Genomic DNA, 19,476 nt, shown 5'->3' on the forward strand with positions numbered 1-19,476 from the left:
TAATATATTAAGATAATGATTTTTATTTCATTATCGAAAATACAATAATAATTTGTTTTCTAAGTTTTCTAATAAGCATTTATATATGAACTGAATTCAATTGAATTATTCAAAATGCACATTAGAAGAAAATCTATATTCCTTTATTTTGCATATATGCTTATACTCTATGTATATACATATTTATTATTATTATTGTAGAGTATGGTGTAATAACATGGCTTATTATATTTGAAACTATTTTTTAGTTCACACAAATTGGAAACGGTTTATTTGTTAATCCAAACTAACCTTGATTATTATTTGTTGGCAAATTGACAAATTCTGTCATTTCATTGCTGTGCACTAAAGCAAAGTGTATTTGTGCAAAATTTAAAATGGCAGCACTTCCACTACCAAGCCCATCCTATCCTTTGGTTTAGAAGAAACAGCATTGTAGTGCCATCAAAGTGCCACTCATCATTTGCATGTTGCTAAACGCCTACGAGATTTGTCAACTGGGCGGTTGTAGTAGTCTCATATTGGCGTCAAGTACTGACATTCTCGACATTCTCAATACAAATACATTATATGAAGCTACATAAATATGTACACATGGATGTATGCAGATGTAGATGTCGAAATTTTACCTTGGTAGTTTGTGATGGGGTTTGTATACTTGTACGTTCTTTTTATATTTTTAAATGTTGAATACATGGAATGACCATGAGCGTTATTTTTCTTAAATTTCTTATTTTTCCCATTAATTGCGTAGTAAGAATATTACAATTTTTTCTATCAACAATATAGAATAGAAAAATATTCTACGTTACAATATTTCATAGAATATTTTTTTTATTTATAACTCTCAATGTCAATCTACTATGTCGGCTCTACTATATATGATATGAAATTCCAACAGAATTAGTATCACTTCTTCGAAACTAAAAGATAAGTAGTTTGAAGGAGTCGGAAGTGGTATATTTTCCTATAAATTTCATTCCAACATCTCGCTTCGACTACCGAACCATAGCAGTGTCTTTTAGGCAGAAAAAGTTGTGATTTACTACGCAGAAATGTGGGTCCTAAGCAAAAAAAAACCGGATGTAAATAGCATAATCCTCTTGGGCATCCAAACTGCTATCAGAACTCTACTAGGTACTACAGCTAAATTCTCCATGGTGCAACAATGCCGAACTTCTCTTAATAAGCTAATTAAGTATGTCAGCGTGCAGTATACATTAGTACCTGAACACAGGGACATCTTGGACAACTGCAAGGCATATGAGCAGGCATTCCCCTTCCTGACTTTCATTTCTCGGATATAGGTCACCAACTTGCAACTGCTAAACTATCAATCAAAACAAAAATATTTTAGTTGAAAAACCTGAGCAGGTAAAAACTCCTATCAGAGCTCAAAATCTACTTGGTCCAAAGTGGTTAGGAAACGTACCATTGCTTCAACTAAAGCAAAAACTACTCAGCACTAATGTATTGATCATTGGATAATAGAAAGGTTCTGAAGAGGGGGAGATATACATGTTTGCCTTTCTTTATCAATATAAATTTTGTGGTTAATAGAAGATTAAAAATCTTTGGTACTTCTTTTATTACCGACCTCAGAGAGCTGTCATCCTCGAGCAATATTTGAAAACTTTGCTAAGTTTATAAATTTATCAAATTGGTTTACTCTGACTTTAATGTGGAAGATATATCTTTCCTAGTAGTTTGTACGCTGATCCTACAGTTCATTTGGGGTCCTTCTGGTCTGTATAAAAAAAATTTAGTTCATTCATATCTAAATAGTTTTTCGCAACATAGTTAACCACAAGGTAGATGGGTTGGGCAGATGATGTGGTTTAGAAAAGTAAACCTAAATAAAATAAAAAAATTTATTATATATACATTTTTTGTGTGCATAGGTCCTCCATTGTGCATCTCATTTGAATAAGAATCATTATATTACAGTCCTCGAAGAGCTATATAGTGACTCTCCGTGATGAAAGAATTTGTAGTTATTAATATACCGCTTGTTTAATTTGTTCAAACGTTTGCTATCCAAAAACATCATTATAATTAAATTACAATTATAGCTATAATAATAAACATAATGGCAATTAAACTAACAAAATCTAAATTATTGCCCAAATCCAAAACATTTATTAAAATATAAAATTTATTCCATACAGATATGGGTTGTTATGCTAATAGTATAATAATCGTTTTCAATAATAAAAAAATAAAAGCTATTAGTATGAACTTAATTCAAATCCCTTTTTTTTTAATTAGACCATTTAATTGCACTACAAGCTGAAATACCCCATGGCAGTGCCGGCATATCAATGGCACCCTCATTAGTTCTATAGTAATATGATTCTACTTCAGATAAATTTCGTTGTTCACCCGAACTAACTCCACCAATTATAATTATCCGATCACCATCAAGAACTACATCATGAAAGTATCTGTAAAAATCAATTTTTTTTTAATTTATTGTAATTGGATTATCACCTAACTAATTATCACCTTGGTATTGTCAAGTTACCCAAATATTCCCATAACTTAGTATTCGGATTAAAAAAATCAATCAAGTCAACAGAAACACATATATTTTCTTCATTATTACATAAACCACCAATCAAAAGCAATTCAGTTGGGGATACCTTGCAGAATCTTCCAAAAACCCTTGTAGTAAGATTATTGAAAAATTTGATTTTTATTAATTATAAAAATAAAAAGTACCTTGGTATACGTAAACGTGTACGTGATGAAACCCATTTCCTGTTTTTTATATTAGTGAGTGGTATACATTCCATTGCGTCAGATAATTTTTCTATCAGTCTATTACGCCCTTTTATTTGAGTAATGCCACCAGCTGTCCAAATTTCGTTTCTGAACACAACAGCAGTCAAACCATAACATCCCAAACTCAGCGACGGCATCTTAAACGAAATGCAAACATTTTATAAAAATTTAATTAATTAAATAATTGCTTATAAAAGAAGTTTCAAATACCTTATGCCAGACTTTTCTTTCAATATTATAAAACCACACCGTATTTAGTGCGACTTGGTCTGGATCTTCTCCGCCGATTACGAAAATTCCAATTGGCAGATTGCTACAGTTTGAATTTAGCTCACTCTTGACAATATTGTCAATTGCCACTGCAGCAAAATCGCGTCGTAACTCAGGTATATCTACTTCTTGAAACCACTCGAAAGTATTCGGATTATAACTCCACACGGATTTTTCAAAAACCTTTTTAATAATTTGAGAAATAAAAAAAAAATAAAAGTTGTTAAATTTTACTATTGCAAAAAATTATGAATATATATAATAAGGGTATTCACTCTGTCTTGCAAATTCATTGCAAGGTGCACGAAAGGCACAGATTGCGCGAGCTTGCAATGGACAACAACAAAATACAAGCACAAAGTTTATTGCAATCTTGCTATATGTAAACCCAAGTATACATATATGCATGTATATATACAAAAAAAACAGCTGTTTTGACATCTGTAGCTTCCCATGTAGATATGGAAAGCTGTTTTGACATCTGTTGCTATGGTATGTTGCAAAAACAGCTGTTTCATTGTAATATTGCAATTCTGCAACAGAGGTGTTCTCGCCCTCACAACTTGCTATAACTTAGCAAAACAGAGTGAGTAGTATATATCTAATTTGACAAAAATTTACCAAATTATTTGGACAACCTTCTGTCATAGTTGCACCACCAATTAAATAAACAAGTCCATTGCATGTCACCACTACGTGATGAGCACGAGATCCACCAGGTACTCTACTTAAATTTGACCATTTTTTTGCATTTTGTGTGTAATACAACACTTGATCATCACCATCGTAAAAATTGTATGGATGTTGTGATATTGGATATGAACACTCTTGATTGCATTCCTCTTCACAATAAGTGCAATTAGAATTCACACCACCAAAGATTATAATTTGATCTTCAGCGCTGTGAAAGAATATATAATAACGTAAAGTCAAGAAAATATTTGTCAGCTTTGAATTTGAATATGTAATTTTAATTTATATTTTCTTCATATGTATATGTGTACCAGAACATATAATAGAACTATCTTCAATATCTGACTTATGAGAAGATATTGAGAATATGATTTAAGAATGTAATATATGCCTGGACAACATGTATTCTGCGAAAAAGTTTTATATCCTTCCTAGTTTTATTTTTTTCCTTTTTATTTCCTTTATTTCCTTCCTAAAAATTATATTTATAATATATAGTATGATGAACTTCAGTAGTTTCGCATCTCAAATGGATCATAAGAAATATATTGTAAAAAGTTGTCACCATGACTGTAGATCCCAATGTAGATTCACAATAGGCTGGCTGTGTTGTATTGATTAATATTGTGTTGTTGATATATATAATAAACAGTCAAACTTCCATAACTCGAACTTCTTTAACTCGAATTTTCTATAAATGTATATATGTATGTTGATCCTTTTTTCGAGTCAGCGCAACTAGACACTTCTACTTTTTGATAGCTGGGAGTACTGCAGAGTCCTACCTATCTCATTGACTAATTTATGTATTCCTTATAAGCTTCATGATTATTCAGTGATTGATCTAAGATCTGCGTACCTCCCCGTGCGGAGAGTGATTACTCTAAGATTAGATAGTGCTAATATCCTACAGCCTGTCAGTTTTCACATATAACTTCAGGGCTCTGTCCCTTATGTATTTTTGATCGGATCTTTTCTATAAATCGAACTAAATAGAGTGCAACAGGTTTCAGACAGTAAATTACATACAATTATAAAAAGACTTTATAAAAACTTCTTTAACTCGAAGTCTTCATAAGTCGAACCTTTTTTTTGCAAAATGGTACATCGAATTATGAAAGTTTGACTGTACCTATATCAATTTAATTAAAATAAAAAATTATAAAATTAATTTAAAAAAGTGTTTGTTCACAATTAGAATAAAAGATAATTGGATTATAAGCTCCCAGTGGAACAAAGTACTACATAGTAAATCTTTTGTGCTAATAACTTGCTCTAACTGAACAATAAGTAACCAGATTCGAACGTGATCCCTAAATTCTCTCGTTGAAGGTTTTATAATATCAGTTAGGGATATAAACTCCAAGATAAGTATTGTCCTTCTGGTCCACATTAAAGCACAAGAATAGTGACAAATGTTGTAACTAGAAATCACATCCTTGTATTAGCAAAAAGAACAATCTATATCCTCATCTAATAGCAGTTAGGGATATAAAATTGCAGACTAATATTTTTCCTTTCGCTCGGATCGAAATTGGAGAGTCACACATAATATAACTAGAAGTTACATTCTAATATAGGCAGGTACGACAATCTTTACCCTCAGATAGACCTATCTTATATATCTTATACTAATATTAAGTAACATATAAACTATGTAAAATTAATTGTACTTACTCCTGCTTTACTACTTCATCTGGAATTTCTTCAAATGTATTGCTTATGGTAGCATTTTCCGATTGATTATTGTTATAATTTGTAGATGTAAGTTTAGTTTCACTTACATTATTGTTATAGCCATGTGTAGTTAATCTTCTTAGGTTGCCCTGTTGAGATCTATCATACTTTTCCATTCGATTGTATTCGTTATTGGGAACTGTAAGCCTTGTTTTCCTTACATTATCGTTGTGACCACATTTTATTTGTGTATTACGATTTCCCTCTTCATATGTATAATAGTTTTCCGTTCGATTATTATTATTACTGGGAACTGTAAGTCTTGATTTCCTAACATTATCATCACAAACATATCTTGTTGGCATGTTATGGTTTCCCTGTTGAGAGATATTACTTCCAGTTAAGCTGGTTATATTCTGTTTATATTCATTCTTTGAAGTTGTAAGTTTTGTTTTCCTTACATTATTACTGTAACCATATCCTATACACTGATTCATGTTTTCCTGTTGCGAAGTATTATTTTCAGCATAGGTTTCCATGTGGTTATAATCAATTTTAGTGACTGTCAGTCTTGACTTTCTTACATTATCATTGCGACCAAATCCTATAGACTGATTCAGGTTTTCCTGTTGAGAAGTATTATTTCCAGCGTAGTATTCTTTGTGTTCGCAATCAATTTTTGGAGCTGTAAGCCTTGAATTTCTTACACTAGCATTGCGATCATAACCTATACATTGATTCACGTTTTCTTGTTGAGAAGTATTATTTCCAGCATAGTTTTCCATTTGGTTACAATCTTTTTTAGGAACTGTAAGCCTTGATTTTCTTACATTATCATTGCAACCATATCCTATACACCGATTCAGGCTTTCCTGTTGAGAAGTATTATTTCCAGCATAGTTTTCCATCTGATTGCAATCAATTTTAGAAACTGTCAGTCTTGATTTTCTGACATTATCAGTGTGACTATATGCTATATACTGATTCATATGTTCCTGTTGAGAAGTATTATTTCCAGAATAGTTCTTCATGTGGTTACAATCAATTTTAGGAACTGTCAGTCTAGATTTTCTGACATTATGATTGTGACTATATCCTATATACTGATTCAGATGTTCCTGTTGAGAAGTATTATTTCCAGCATATTTTTCCATGTGGTTACAATCAATTTTAGGAACTGTAAGCCTTGATTTTCTTACGTTATCATTGTGACTACAATTTGCTTGTAAGCTCTGCTTTCCTTGCTGAGATAATTCTGACTGAACTTGGGGACTCCTTTGTGAACATTGTTGTCGATTTTTATATTCATTTAAATGATCAATTTCCTCAAAATATTTGCTTTCATCAATGTTTGAATTGCAATTAAAATTATCTTTCACATCTGAGTTAGCTGTCTGGTTATCATACATCTCGTTGCGATTAAATAGATTAGGTTTATTGTTTTGTTGATTTAAATTATTTATATTTTCAGGATGATTATTATTATTCTGATATGTGAATTTATTGTAAGGTTTTTGAATAACAATAGTATTCTCATTTTTATGTTGACGATGCGTTTCACAGTGTCGGTAATTATCATTAGGGATTGTAGTAGCATTTAACGGTGCCCTTAAATTATGAGATGTATTGTCTGACATTTTTTTAGTATCTCTGCTCGTCATAGTATTGTGCTTCATACATGTTTGATCTACAAAGTTATTTTCATAATTCTGATACTGTTGATCCCTGCTGTAGTATTCGGAAATATTAGAACTATGAATATGCTCATTATGTTGATTGCAATGGCTATCGATATCGTTAGTTCCAGTGACATTTTCCTGTATAATTAAATCATGATTTGCTTTACCACAGGAATGTTTAATTTGATTATTTTGAGTCCCAATACTTGGATTCAAATTTGAATCAATGACATCGTTACTGTTAAGATTGCGACATTGAAGATCATTTGTTTCAGAAGTATCAATTACAGCGTCGTGAAGATATTTATAATGTTTGCTGCAAAGATTTTTATAGTTGTCATCAATCCGTATAATGTCATTCCGAATTTTCATTTCAGAAATTGTTTTGGAATCATTTTGAGTAACAGAATTCTGACCATCATCAGCAAAAGTATTACTAATACATGGAGTTGTTCTAGAACTATTCTTAATCTGATGGATCTTACAAACATTTTTATCGTAATCACAGTTATCATTGCCAGATGAATCATTATTTTGAATAAACTCGGATTTACAAACATTATTACAATTGCTGTCATAACATTGTTCTTCATAATTATTATGATCATAATCATCACCAACATTATCTTTGTGTTTATGCTCATCATTAAACTCATAATTATTTTCTTCAAACTTTATATTAGGTATTTTGGAGTTTTTAGCATGATTATCGATAGATTTGTTACGGTCTACTTTAAATTGTGACTTTTTCAACTGATAATTGTCTAATTGCTGGCTATAAGTACAATATGAGTGTTAGAGGGTTTATAATTTGGTTTGATACCAACTTACTCTTTTCCATTGCTTTCGAGAAAGTCACCATTGTCAGCATAATCTGCATCCATATCTCTTACAATTTTACTGTTGAAATAATCTAATATTATAGAATTAAAAAAATATATATTTTTTATAATATATTATTTATATATAAATAGAATAATTAGGTACGCATATTATAATCGGTGATAATATATATAATTATATAATTGCATAATATATTTATATATACATAAAATATATTGCACATTTATATATTTTATATATATTAAAATACATAATACGATAAACTATGAATATAACTAACCTTTGTTGTTTTTTTATTTTTTTGTTGGATGAAGAGTTCCAATAATTTGTTGCAGTATTATCATATACCTAGAACCCAATTGTGGTTTTAAAGTTTATTAATATATAGTTCGATTCATAAAATAAGAGAAAATATATGTAAATATATTTAATTTAAATTTTTTTCCTATAAAAATAAAAAAATTGTATTATATATGTCAGAATTTATATATTGCAACGCTTACTTAGTAAGTTATATTTATATTTGATCTTATGTAAAACAGATATATAAATAATTATAGTTTTTAAATAACAAAATAAAATTGAAAAAAAAACATTGTTGAAGAGCTCTACAGGTAATACACTATTGTACCATAATATTAAAATAATAATTAAAATAATTAAAATAATTAAAATAATAAAATAATAATAAAAAGTATTTTAAAACATTTAAATTATATAGAAATATTAATAAGAATAAAATTCAAATTAGTAATTCTTAAATTAACATTAAACCTAGTAAATTAAAAATCTTAAAGAGATCGTGTGTGATTAAAACTAAGTGATCTCTATCTTCTCATTAAACTTAGTTATCACAATCGGTCATTACTTGAGCTCAAGGGAGCTTTGGTGGATGGGGCCGCAACTTCCATCCAACCTATTTAGCTAACTACAGACTAACTTAAAGACTAACTAACTAATTAACTAACTAGCTATCCATTAAGCTTCTTTAACTATAAATATTGAATATTTCGTACCTCTTTAGGGAATAAATTGTTGCTAAAGAAGACAATTTAAGATAAGACGGATATTTCTGACTGAATTTCCCTGAAGATGACTATCGAAGATACTTCAAATATCGGAAAATATCTTAATAAAATATAATTTGTTTTAAATATAAAAATAAATTGTAGTTTTTTTATTTTTATTTAAATGACCAATTAGCCCACTCATAAATTATTATACATAAAATAATTAGTTGGATTAAGATTTATTTGAAACTTTGTTAATAAACATTCACAAGAAAAATATCTTATATTATTTACTGATTCATAAGTACATAAGCACACCATGGACGAGCCAAATTATACATTTGGGTGGTGTAATTTGTCTTTAAAATCTACCCAAAGCGAATTTTAATGAATAAATTTGTTTTTAGTAAATAATATATTGTAATAATAGATTCTTCATTTCTATTAGAATTAGAACTTTATTGATGATGATTAAAATTATTGTACTCTAATATTTTCTTCGTTTCTTCCTTGTTGGATTTCACGAAAATTGTTCCTTGCTCCTTTCGGCTCCTCTTCCCGACTACGCTTATGTGTTGCTCCACAGCTTTTGAGATCTATTATGTAGCATTTGGAGAAATTTTTCCAAAGTTAACTAGTTAACTTGATAATACTAACTTTATTAGTGAACCGTGATTTGACACGAAAACTCATTCGGTGAAAATATAGATTTTTTTTGTTTTGAATCCATCTATTTTATTACAATCTGTCAAGTATAAATGACAATAAGTAATACTTGGTACGATCTAAAGAAAGAAAGGGGTGTGTGGATTATGCCCAGTGACATATCCATATATACATTTAAGATGTCTCTCGAAATTTTTCTTCTCAGCCTTATGAAAGTGTTGGAGGGGGACATCAAATGTGTAACCAGTGGGTTTGGATGCATATATATACGATAAACGTAGTTTTTGATCATGAAAAAAAAGATGAATGAGCTAATGGTGCTACTTCCAGATGATATTTTGCAAACGGTTTTATTATGCTCAATGTAATATAATTCATTATATTTTAAAAAATACTTCTGAAAATAATTATCTATAGCTGAACTCATAAACTTAACAAAAATTATAATTAAAAAAAAAACCTGGAATTTGAAACAAATTAATGAAATATATGAAATATATATTCATATATGTATTTATATATATATATATATTTATATAATAAATATAATACATTGAGAAAACTACTAAAATAATTGATTACATTTAGATTAGATTTAAATTGATTAGAATGATTAGATTTAGGATTAGAATAAGGATTAGAATAAGGATTGGGATTATGTCGGCAAACAAAAACCTACCGGACAGATGGGTTTTCCTTAAAATATGTTGATTTATTAAATATCTTTTAAATAATAAATAAATTATCTATAAACATATATCTCTCTATTAAATATTTTGATAATATCTATCAATTGCACATAACTTTCTCTCCACTAATAAACTTTTCACTTAAATAATTATTAAATAGAAAATATGTACATATATATATGTATGGAAATGATTAAATATCTTTAAAAACAATTGTAAAATTTATTTTGACTAAAATTTATAAACATTTGAAAATTTATACAAAATTTTTTAAAATTTTAAATTTAAATATCGATTCAAATTTAAATTTCACATACGGCATTAAATTTAGTGGCAATTTTGTCGTTATCTACAGAAGTGCAGCATTGTATACAATCATCAGTATCTTGGATCAAGAAGAAGGTACGCCAGTAATCGACGCCGGCACGTTGAATTTGTTTCAGATACTCCTTAAAACTCTGGTAAGTAATATACTGCATATTAGAACAATCGAGACGGTGATGATAAAAACATTTTAAATCAATAATCCATTGACGTTGAGGTGGTGTATGCAAATTATACTTTTCCAAGAAGAACATAAAATCTTCCTTATTATTACCATAATACATCTGAGTGGTAGTGAACCTATTAAAAAATTAAATTAATTAAAAACAATTTTAAAAATTCATTTTAATAAATAACAATTGCAAACCGAAAACATATAACTTACGAAATCGCATCGCCGATAAATTTCTTAACTTCGGGAAAATCTATTACACGATCAGTATCAGGACAATCATTTTTTTTATTAAGTGTCACCAGGTACCATGGTGGCATTAAACTAAATCGTATACGTTTCATTACACTAACAGCCAGTTTCTTCCTATCAACCCAATCGTGATTCAGCCAACGTACCATCGACAAAAATATCTTAACAATTTATAAAAATTAAAATAAGTTAAAAAAAATTTCAACAAAATTAAATTAAATAAGTTACCTCAACTTCAGAGTTTGCACCAATATTATTCGACTGTAATAATATTTTGATTTCGTAAGGCTTCAGTAGAAGAAACTCCTTTGATGCCACCAATATAAGGAAAAACTTACATATACGTCGGAGCATCAATTCCTGTATATCACTTAAACCATAATCACGTGCTTCCAAATATAACATGAATGCTGAATCTTCACGGAATCGTTCGTCATCGTCAAGACATATCCAACAGTGGTTGATCAAAGAGGTAACACCTAAAAATGAGGCTGCAATAAACAACTCCAAAATTCCTTCTCGTTCCAATAATGGATTTTCACTCAACATCCAATTGTAGAGCATCATAAATGAACCTGGAGAAACGAAATTTTCTGGAAGATATATACACGTCTCATTTTTACATTTGTTAAAATATGACGAGTAGCACTGCAATACAATAAGATGACAACGGAACTTCATTGGACCAATGCGAATTTCAACGTTAGCCATTTCATTTTTGTGAACCATTCTTCTTAAAAGCACAGAGAGACTTTCTTTGAAAGGTTGTTTAATATGATCCCAATCTTTCACTACATGACAATTAAATCCCATATCATCCAAAGATATTTCTTTGAATTTTTCCAATTTACTTGTTTTTTTACATGGCGGTTTTATTTGAGATAAGATCCTGGGTCTATTTTTATTTGCTAAAACCGAGTGATCTTTATAATAAAAAAATATATTATACTTAATTTAAATTATCAAGCAAAGATTGTAATATATATATATATATATCAACTAAAAATTTAAATACAGAATTACTATATATAGATTTTAGAATCTATGAATCTCAGTCTAATGATGCTCCCCTCCAAAACTTAGGGTAACTTAATATTGTAGCGACTCCTGTAAAATTCTTCAGATTTTTGCTCAGGTCGAACAATAACTAGTAACCTGTTAATCTATGATTTACTACCACATCTCCCATTTCCGTGTGCAACTAAATATCATAACAATTTTCTGTTTCTAACTTAAACAATAACTTGCATCCATTTCGAGCAGAAAATTGACATAAAACTCCATATAAAACAAATGATCCACAAAATTTGGATATTTTAGAACAGTTTTTATTAGTATTAGACTTTACTCATAGCTATTAATAAAGCATGGAATTACAATTAAATTTCGAAGATTGAAGAACAATCTTCAGTGGATTGAAGTAAAACCCACCCAAAAAGCCTTGTATTGACTTCCTACAAGTCTATTATAATTCCTGCAAATGCAATAATTCCAATTCTTTCCGTTCAAATCTCATACAAATTTTTCTCAGCACATCAAAGAAGACACTATCTTATAGGCAGATATAATTTTTAATAGAAATCTTATAATCCATAATATATAAACCATAATACATCAAAAAAATGATTATGATTATAAAATGATAATAGTATGGAGATGTTTTCGAAAAGCTGATTTAATTTTAGAATATATGAGTTTAATCTAAGTAGTTTTGTATTAATTGTTTAAAAATATAAATATATTTAAAAGGCTAAAAAAAAATTTCTTGATTAGAAGTTCCATACCCTAAGAATAAATGGGGTGCTAGCTCCCAGCGGAGTAAAGGATTGAGGCAAAGTTTGATGTTTTTTGCTAACTTTTTACCATTTAAAATACTTACCAAGTTTTTTAACTTTATTATGTGTATCAATTTCGGTTTCTGAATAATTCAAGAAGTTCAAACTTGAACAAAAGAGGTTACTAAAAATCAGACGACAGTTTGAATTAAAAAGCTTGAAATATATATAATTTTTAGACAAAACTTACTCATACAAATTTTCCGGTGAGGTGGTATTTGCTTCAATTTTTAAAATTGAGTGATGCTTTTTAATCTCTCGAGTATGCAAGATCTCTTCTTCTATGGCGCCATCAACGACCTTGTCCATTTTCTGAAATAGCACACACAAATTTTATTACTATTAGTAAGAACAAGCATGTATATAGATATATTACTTTGTCCAAACGAATTTGATGCATTTTTGCTGTGATTTTAAGCCGACTTCACTATTAACCGTAATTAAATTTGAATTTCCCTAACGATAGTTAAAGTTTAATCAGAGGTAGACCACACTCTTTTTATTTGTAGTAAAGTATCTTTAAGCGAATTTTAAATGTTTTACAATTTCATATTTCTGAACATAGAAAAAGCCAAAATGTTTGTATTTTTTATACATAAAACCAGAATAAAAATCAAACTGAATTGTGTAATATATTTCTTAAGAATAAAAATTAAAAATTTTACTTCAAACGTTTCATTTGAAATTAGCCGCTGTACAAAAATTTTTTAAAATCCAATGCTACCAAGTTTAGCTAATGTTTTTCTTTGGATTATAAATGTAATTATGTGTTATTAGGAATTATTATTAACATCTGCAAATGTTAGAACATCAACGTAAATATTTTATTTGCTTTTAAACCTAGCACTAGCATCCATTTCACACGAAAACACGTAAAACTTTACGTAATAAAATATGTTCCACAAAATCTTGAAAATGTTAGTTTTAACATTTTAGAGTTAATTGTTAGTATTATTCAAAATATTAGTTTTAGTACTAATTTTTAGCAGAATAAGCGTCCGTTTTCTATATTCTGTTCTATATACTCTTTATATACTATATACTATGTAAAATCTAGTCATTAAAATAATAAATCTTAAAAATATATAACAAATTTATATATTTTAAAAATGATTCCGTACTGGAACATAAATAAAATTAATAATTAAAAATAATTAATCAAAAACTATAATTCAAATGTGGAACATAACAGAAATGCATCTACACATAATAATGAAATGAAATTCTTAAGTAAGAAGCGCCCTGCAATATTTTGACAGCAACAAACGTCACTCACAAACGTCACTCACAAACATAAACAGAAATCAATCAACTAAAATAAATAATATTATTATTAACAAAACCAAAGGATGAATACGCATTTAATTTAGCTTTTATATTGATAATAACAAATAATAATACAACATCGTGCCTTAATTAAAACAAAATGCTCAGTTTTTTGAAACCGATATTTAAATTGCAATTTTTGTTTGTAATTCTTGCCGTCATTGTCGGTGTTTACTACCAGGAAATATTGGCATGGCATAAAAATTTTATTTTTACAACAGAAGCTGAAATTCCAATCAATTACGAAAGCGATAAACAAATTGCTGAAACATTATTTACTAAAGCTGAACTTGCCAAATACAATGGTGAAAATGGAGCACCATTATATCTTGCACTACTTGGAGACGTATTTGATGTCACCAAAGGTTTGAAACATTACGGACCAGGTTGTTCTTATAATTTCTTTATAGGACGTGATGCTTCTGTTTCCTTTATTACTGGAGAATTCGAGAATTTCGTTGAAGATGAAGCAGACGATGTTGTTGTGTTAAAATTAAATGATTTATTAGGTTTAGAAAACTGGAAGAATTTTTATCATAAAGATTATGCATATGTTGGGAAATTGATTGGACGCTTTTATGATAATTCTGGTGCGTTAACTTCTTATCATCACAAATTTTTAGCATTGCTAGATCAAGCCAAGCAAGAAAAAATTGAAAGTGATCGTTCACGTGTATCATATCCGGATTGTAATATACAATGGAATGCTGAGACGAGCCAAACGCGAGTTTGGTGTACAAATAGTAGTGGCGGTAAAGAACGGGATTGGGCTGGGTATCCAAGAAAACTGTTCGAATTGGGACGCGACACTTTTCGCTGTGCTTGTGTACATCAAGATAAACTTGATGCTACAGATGTAATGATTAAGTCATATGATAATTGTGAACCTTTAGCTACGGAATGTTTTTATAAAGTTGATTAAATGTGCTCATATATATTATCATTCCTTTCAGTAAGACAATATCGTTTTATGTACTTAACTTGTTGGTGAATAGAAAAATTTATAAAAAATAATATAAAAAATAATTTTTAAATGTTTTTTTTACATGTATTATACATTTTAATTAATTTAAAGATATTTAATTGTATACAAATATGCAGTGCATATAAAAAATGTTATATGTAAGAGATTTTTTTTATTGAAAGAATAATGTAATAAAAGATTTACAAATATTTGTAGATAAAATTATAAAATTATGTGTTATTCTTTCATAGTTTGCAAAGGATGATACTACGAATAACTGCAAATGTTCGTTCGTTCGAAAGCGTTCGCTTTGGTGTAGATGCCACTTAAGGTTAACAAGACTTAAACAAAGGGAGTAGTAGAGGATTATATAGAATTATATACATATAGAACCCACCTATCTACACAAACAACCATTAGCACTGAAAACAAGCATTTTTTATTAACATTTATTGTACATCGTCTGTATTTATGATCAAATGTTGCTCACCTTAATTGTTGTGAGACGAATGGTGAGAACTCAGCAAACAAGTGCACAAACAATAACAAAGAATGTTAGTCTCGGGTGATTTATATATAATATAGTAGATTTCCGCTAGTCAGATTTTTGATTTCTTCATAATTTGGATCAAATTAGAAAATGCAAAATATGAGCCTTATTGTTGTTGTTGCTGGAACCTGCTTGTGAAGTCCTTTTGGGAGGAGTTGAACGGTACTTGGTCGTCTCTGGCGATAAATGGCTTCGGGACATAAACCTGACCGCTCTTGGAACCTGAACCAAAATAGAAAATGCAAGATATGCATTTATTCGCTAATTCGCGTCACATATTATAAACATGACTGCTCGATAGTCCAGTGATGTGTTTATGGGTTATTTGCACATGTATATTTCATACAATTGAATGAGAAATAAATTGTTTAATTTTTATTCAGTTTTTGCTGTTAAAACATTTATATAAATATTTTATAAATATTATATATTGATTTTTTTCTGGATTTTTAATATGAGAGACAGTTCAAATGTTTCAGTAATCCGAATTGACTCCACTTTTATGGACTTAAGTTAACAAACTTATAATATAATTACTATATTCCTACCATAAATTGAAGGTGGCAATATTCATATATAATCATTATTAATTTATTCATATACAAATTACTTTGAAATTGTACACTGTAATTATCACACAATTGCATTATTTTAAATAAATTAATTTAAAATTATATACTGTAACTATATCACACTTATATACAAATTCGGTTTCGATATATTTGCTGTGTAAATACTAAGCGTTCTGTATTTTAATGTCTGCCTTTTTCTTGGTAATCGGAATGGAGTTTTCAGCGTTTGACCTTAACGGCTCAATAGCTGGAATTTGTTCATTTTGGATTCCGAAGTGGTTTTAGTATATTACAATCTCATACTATGCTTTCCATTTACCGAAAAAAAAATTTATATTATTTGTTGAATTATCTTATTGAGTTCGTTCACTTGTATTATTTAAAAATTAAAATAAGTCAAATTGCATTTATTTTATATGAAAGCATATCAAAAATTGCGTTTATACGACATTAACAATTAATACAAACTTCAATTATAATATTTATTTATTCCAAATATTTTGTATTTTTATTTGAACAATATTGGCAACCCTGAATCTGCGGTCAGCTGTTTGTGGTTTGTAAACGTTTAGTAGCAAACATTTGGTTTTGAGTTTTATGACTAAATAAAAGTTATTATTATTCCTAACATATTAATTATATAAATGGCGGATGATGAAACTAATATACATCGATTGGAGGGCACAAATAATGACTTCCGCGGTGGTCTGATTATTAAAAAAAAAGATACCGGTGATAGTAAATTTAAAATTCCTATGCCATCAATACTTGGTCTTGACAAATTGGCAGCACAACGTCGTAAAGAGCGGGAAGGAACGCAACGCCTAATTTCGTTTAAAGACAATGATTATGATGACACTGACAATACAGCTTTGGCTACACCAACTAGCAGTGATTTTGCTTTCAAAAAACCTGACACGCAAAGTTATCAAAAAATAAGTAAACAAATACGTGAACAAAAAGTTGAGACACCTTCGCATACTGGCGGTGTTTCGGAACAAGCGCGCGAAAGACTCCGTGAACATATTAATCGAGTTCGTAATAAAGGTGGTGTAAGGTATTCAACCCACGACCACAACGATAGAAACAAACATAAGCGTGATAGAGATCGAAGACATGATCGTGAAAGAGATAGAGATCGGGATTATGATAGAAATAGACGTAATCGAGATGCGGAAGGTAGAAATAGAAGTTCAAGATCATCTCGTGAACAACATACTCCACGTAATAGAGATGAGCCGCGTACTCCATCCTCAATTTCAGTATCAAATAGTTCTTGGGATGAAGATGATGGTGAACGTCCTTCACATTCTAAAAAGTCATCATGGGATTATCCTACGCCGAAATCATATGCTAGCTCAGAACGTGGTGATTGGTCTGTTCGCAGTAGTATGAGTAGTGGTTTTAATAGTAGCAGTAGTAGTCGTAGTCGTTCTCACAAAAGTCGACGCAATGAAGATGATACTGTTAGACCTACACCAGCACACAAATACAATTCTTGGGCCAATGATAGAAAACGTTCTGGCGCTACGCCAGCTAACGAACAAAGTAGTACACGTCAACCATGGGGCGAAAGTGAAGAAGATCGAGATTTGTGGGAAGAGGAACAACGTCGACTAGACCGCGAGTGGTATAATATTGATGAAGGTTATGATGAGGAAAATAATCCATTTTATGGCGCAAATGCAGAATACTTTAGGTTTGTAATATTAAATTATATAAAAAAATTGTGTGTTAATATTTATTTATGTATAATTGCAGGAAACGTGAAGAAATTATTGAACAGAAACGTACTAAACGCATAAGTGCACAACAACGTCAAATCAATAAAGATAATGAATTATGGGAACGCAATCGTATGCTTACGTCCGGTGTTGTTATGTCAATTAATGTTAATGAAGATTTTGATGAAGAAGCGTTGGAACGCGTACATCTTTTGGTACATCATATTGTGCCACCTTTCTTGGATGGTCGCATTGTATTTACTAAGCAACCTGAGCCGGTTATACCGGTGAAAGATCCCACATCAGATATGGCATTGATTGCACGCAAAGGTAGCCCTTTGGTGCGTGTTTATCGTGAGCAAAAAGAACGACGTAAAGCACAGAAAAAACACTGGGAACTTGGAGGCACGAAACTGGGTAATATAATGGGTATTGAAAAGAAAGTGGAAGAAGAAGATGAAAAATTTGACAATGAAAATGATACTGCTGACTATAGGCGTGATCAAAAATTCGCAGAACATATGCGTGAACAGGACTCTAGAGGAAAAAGTGATTTCGCTCGAAAGAAAACAATTGGTGAACAACGTCGGTTCTTACCTGTATTTGCAGTACGTCAAGAATTATTAAATATTATACGTGAGAATTCGGTTATTATTATTGTTGGTGAAACTGGTAGCGGTAAAACAACGCAGTTAACACAATACCTACATGAAGATGGTTACAGTAATTTTGGTATGATTGGTTGTACACAACCGAGACGTGTAGCCGCTATGTCAGTGGCTAAACGTGTTTCTGATGAAATGGGTACAAAGTTAGGTAAGATTCTATATATTTGTCTACGTTACAATTAGTTACTCTTAAAATTGTATAAATTTCAGGTGAAGAAGTTGGCTATGCTATACGTTTTGAAGACTGTACTTCGGAAAAAACTGTTATTAAATATATGACAGATGGTATTCTGTTACGTGAAAGTTTAAGAGATCCTGATCTTGATGGATATTCTGCAATAATTATGGACGAAGCACATGAACGTTCACTTTCAACAGATGTACTTTTCGGATTATTACGGGAGGTTAGTAGTTAATTTAATTATTTTTATTATCATTTATAACTTTTTCGATACGACAAAATTGGTAGCAATCAGTATCAAAAATTTATTAAAAATGTTCTAATTAAAACTATGTGACCATGACAAAGTATCTATTTCAAATAGAAAAGAAATAAAATTAAGTTCACAATACTATTTCAGATATTGCCAAATATCCACTATCTGATTTGATTGCAAGTTTCAAATATTGTACTATTTCAAATCTGAAACACGATAAGCTAACTTTGTACTTGATTTCCATTCACCAAGTGTACATAAACTACAGATATATAAATATTCACATAATTTCTATAGTTGTTGTTAAATTTATATATCTATATTTCTTCCTCACATAAGAT

At 29.8% G+C, this 19,476-nt stretch overlaps 4 protein-coding genes across 4 annotated transcripts; 2 read left to right on the forward strand and 2 right to left on the reverse strand.

Moving 5' to 3' along the window:
- Nucleotides 1-2,130: 2,130 nt before the first annotated feature.
- LOC119670523 (GATA zinc finger domain-containing protein 14-like) lies at nt 2,131-8,006 on the reverse strand. Its single transcript, XM_038080801.1, has 7 exons — nt 7,935-8,006; nt 5,425-7,878; nt 3,676-3,955; nt 2,995-3,237; nt 2,722-2,921; nt 2,506-2,664; nt 2,131-2,444 (listed from the first exon to the last, which is right to left on the reverse strand). The coding sequence occupies exons 1-7, from the start codon at nt 7,985-7,987 to the stop codon at nt 2,261-2,263; spliced, it is 3,573 nt and encodes a 1,190-aa protein (XP_037936729.1). The 5' UTR covers nt 7,988-8,006; the 3' UTR covers nt 2,131-2,260.
- A 2,598-nt stretch (nt 8,007-10,604) lies between these two features.
- LOC119670524 (kelch-like protein 4) lies at nt 10,605-13,464 on the reverse strand. The gene is made up of 6 exons (XM_038080803.1): nt 13,271-13,464; nt 13,085-13,206; nt 12,939-13,018; nt 11,288-11,982; nt 11,021-11,220; nt 10,605-10,935 (listed from the first exon to the last, which is right to left on the reverse strand). The coding sequence occupies exons 1-6, from the start codon at nt 13,292-13,294 to the stop codon at nt 10,614-10,616; spliced, it is 1,443 nt and encodes a 480-aa protein (XP_037936731.1). The 5' UTR covers nt 13,295-13,464; the 3' UTR covers nt 10,605-10,613.
- A 709-nt stretch (nt 13,465-14,173) lies between these two features.
- LOC119671529 (neuferricin homolog) lies at nt 14,174-15,205 on the forward strand. Its single transcript, XM_038082210.1, has one exon. The coding sequence runs from the start codon at nt 14,321-14,323 to the stop codon at nt 15,140-15,142; it is 822 nt and encodes a 273-aa protein (XP_037938138.1). The 5' UTR covers nt 14,174-14,320; the 3' UTR covers nt 15,143-15,205.
- Nucleotides 15,206-16,835: 1,630 nt separating this feature from the next.
- LOC119666838 (pre-mRNA-splicing factor ATP-dependent RNA helicase PRP16-like) lies at nt 16,836-19,114 on the forward strand. Its single transcript, XM_038076118.1, has 3 exons — nt 16,836-18,005; nt 18,068-18,846; nt 18,909-19,114. Exons 1-3 carry the CDS (start codon nt 16,951-16,953, stop codon nt 19,112-19,114), a joined length of 2,040 nt encoding a protein of 679 aa, XP_037932046.1. The 5' UTR covers nt 16,836-16,950.
- The last annotated feature ends 362 nt before the right edge of the window (nt 19,115-19,476 follow it).

The sequence above is a fragment of the Teleopsis dalmanni genome, chromosome 1 (assembly GCF_002237135.1).
Source record: "Teleopsis dalmanni isolate 2A chromosome 1, ASM223713v2, whole genome shotgun sequence".
NCBI classification, from domain to species: domain Eukaryota; kingdom Metazoa; phylum Arthropoda; class Insecta; order Diptera; family Diopsidae; genus Teleopsis; species Teleopsis dalmanni.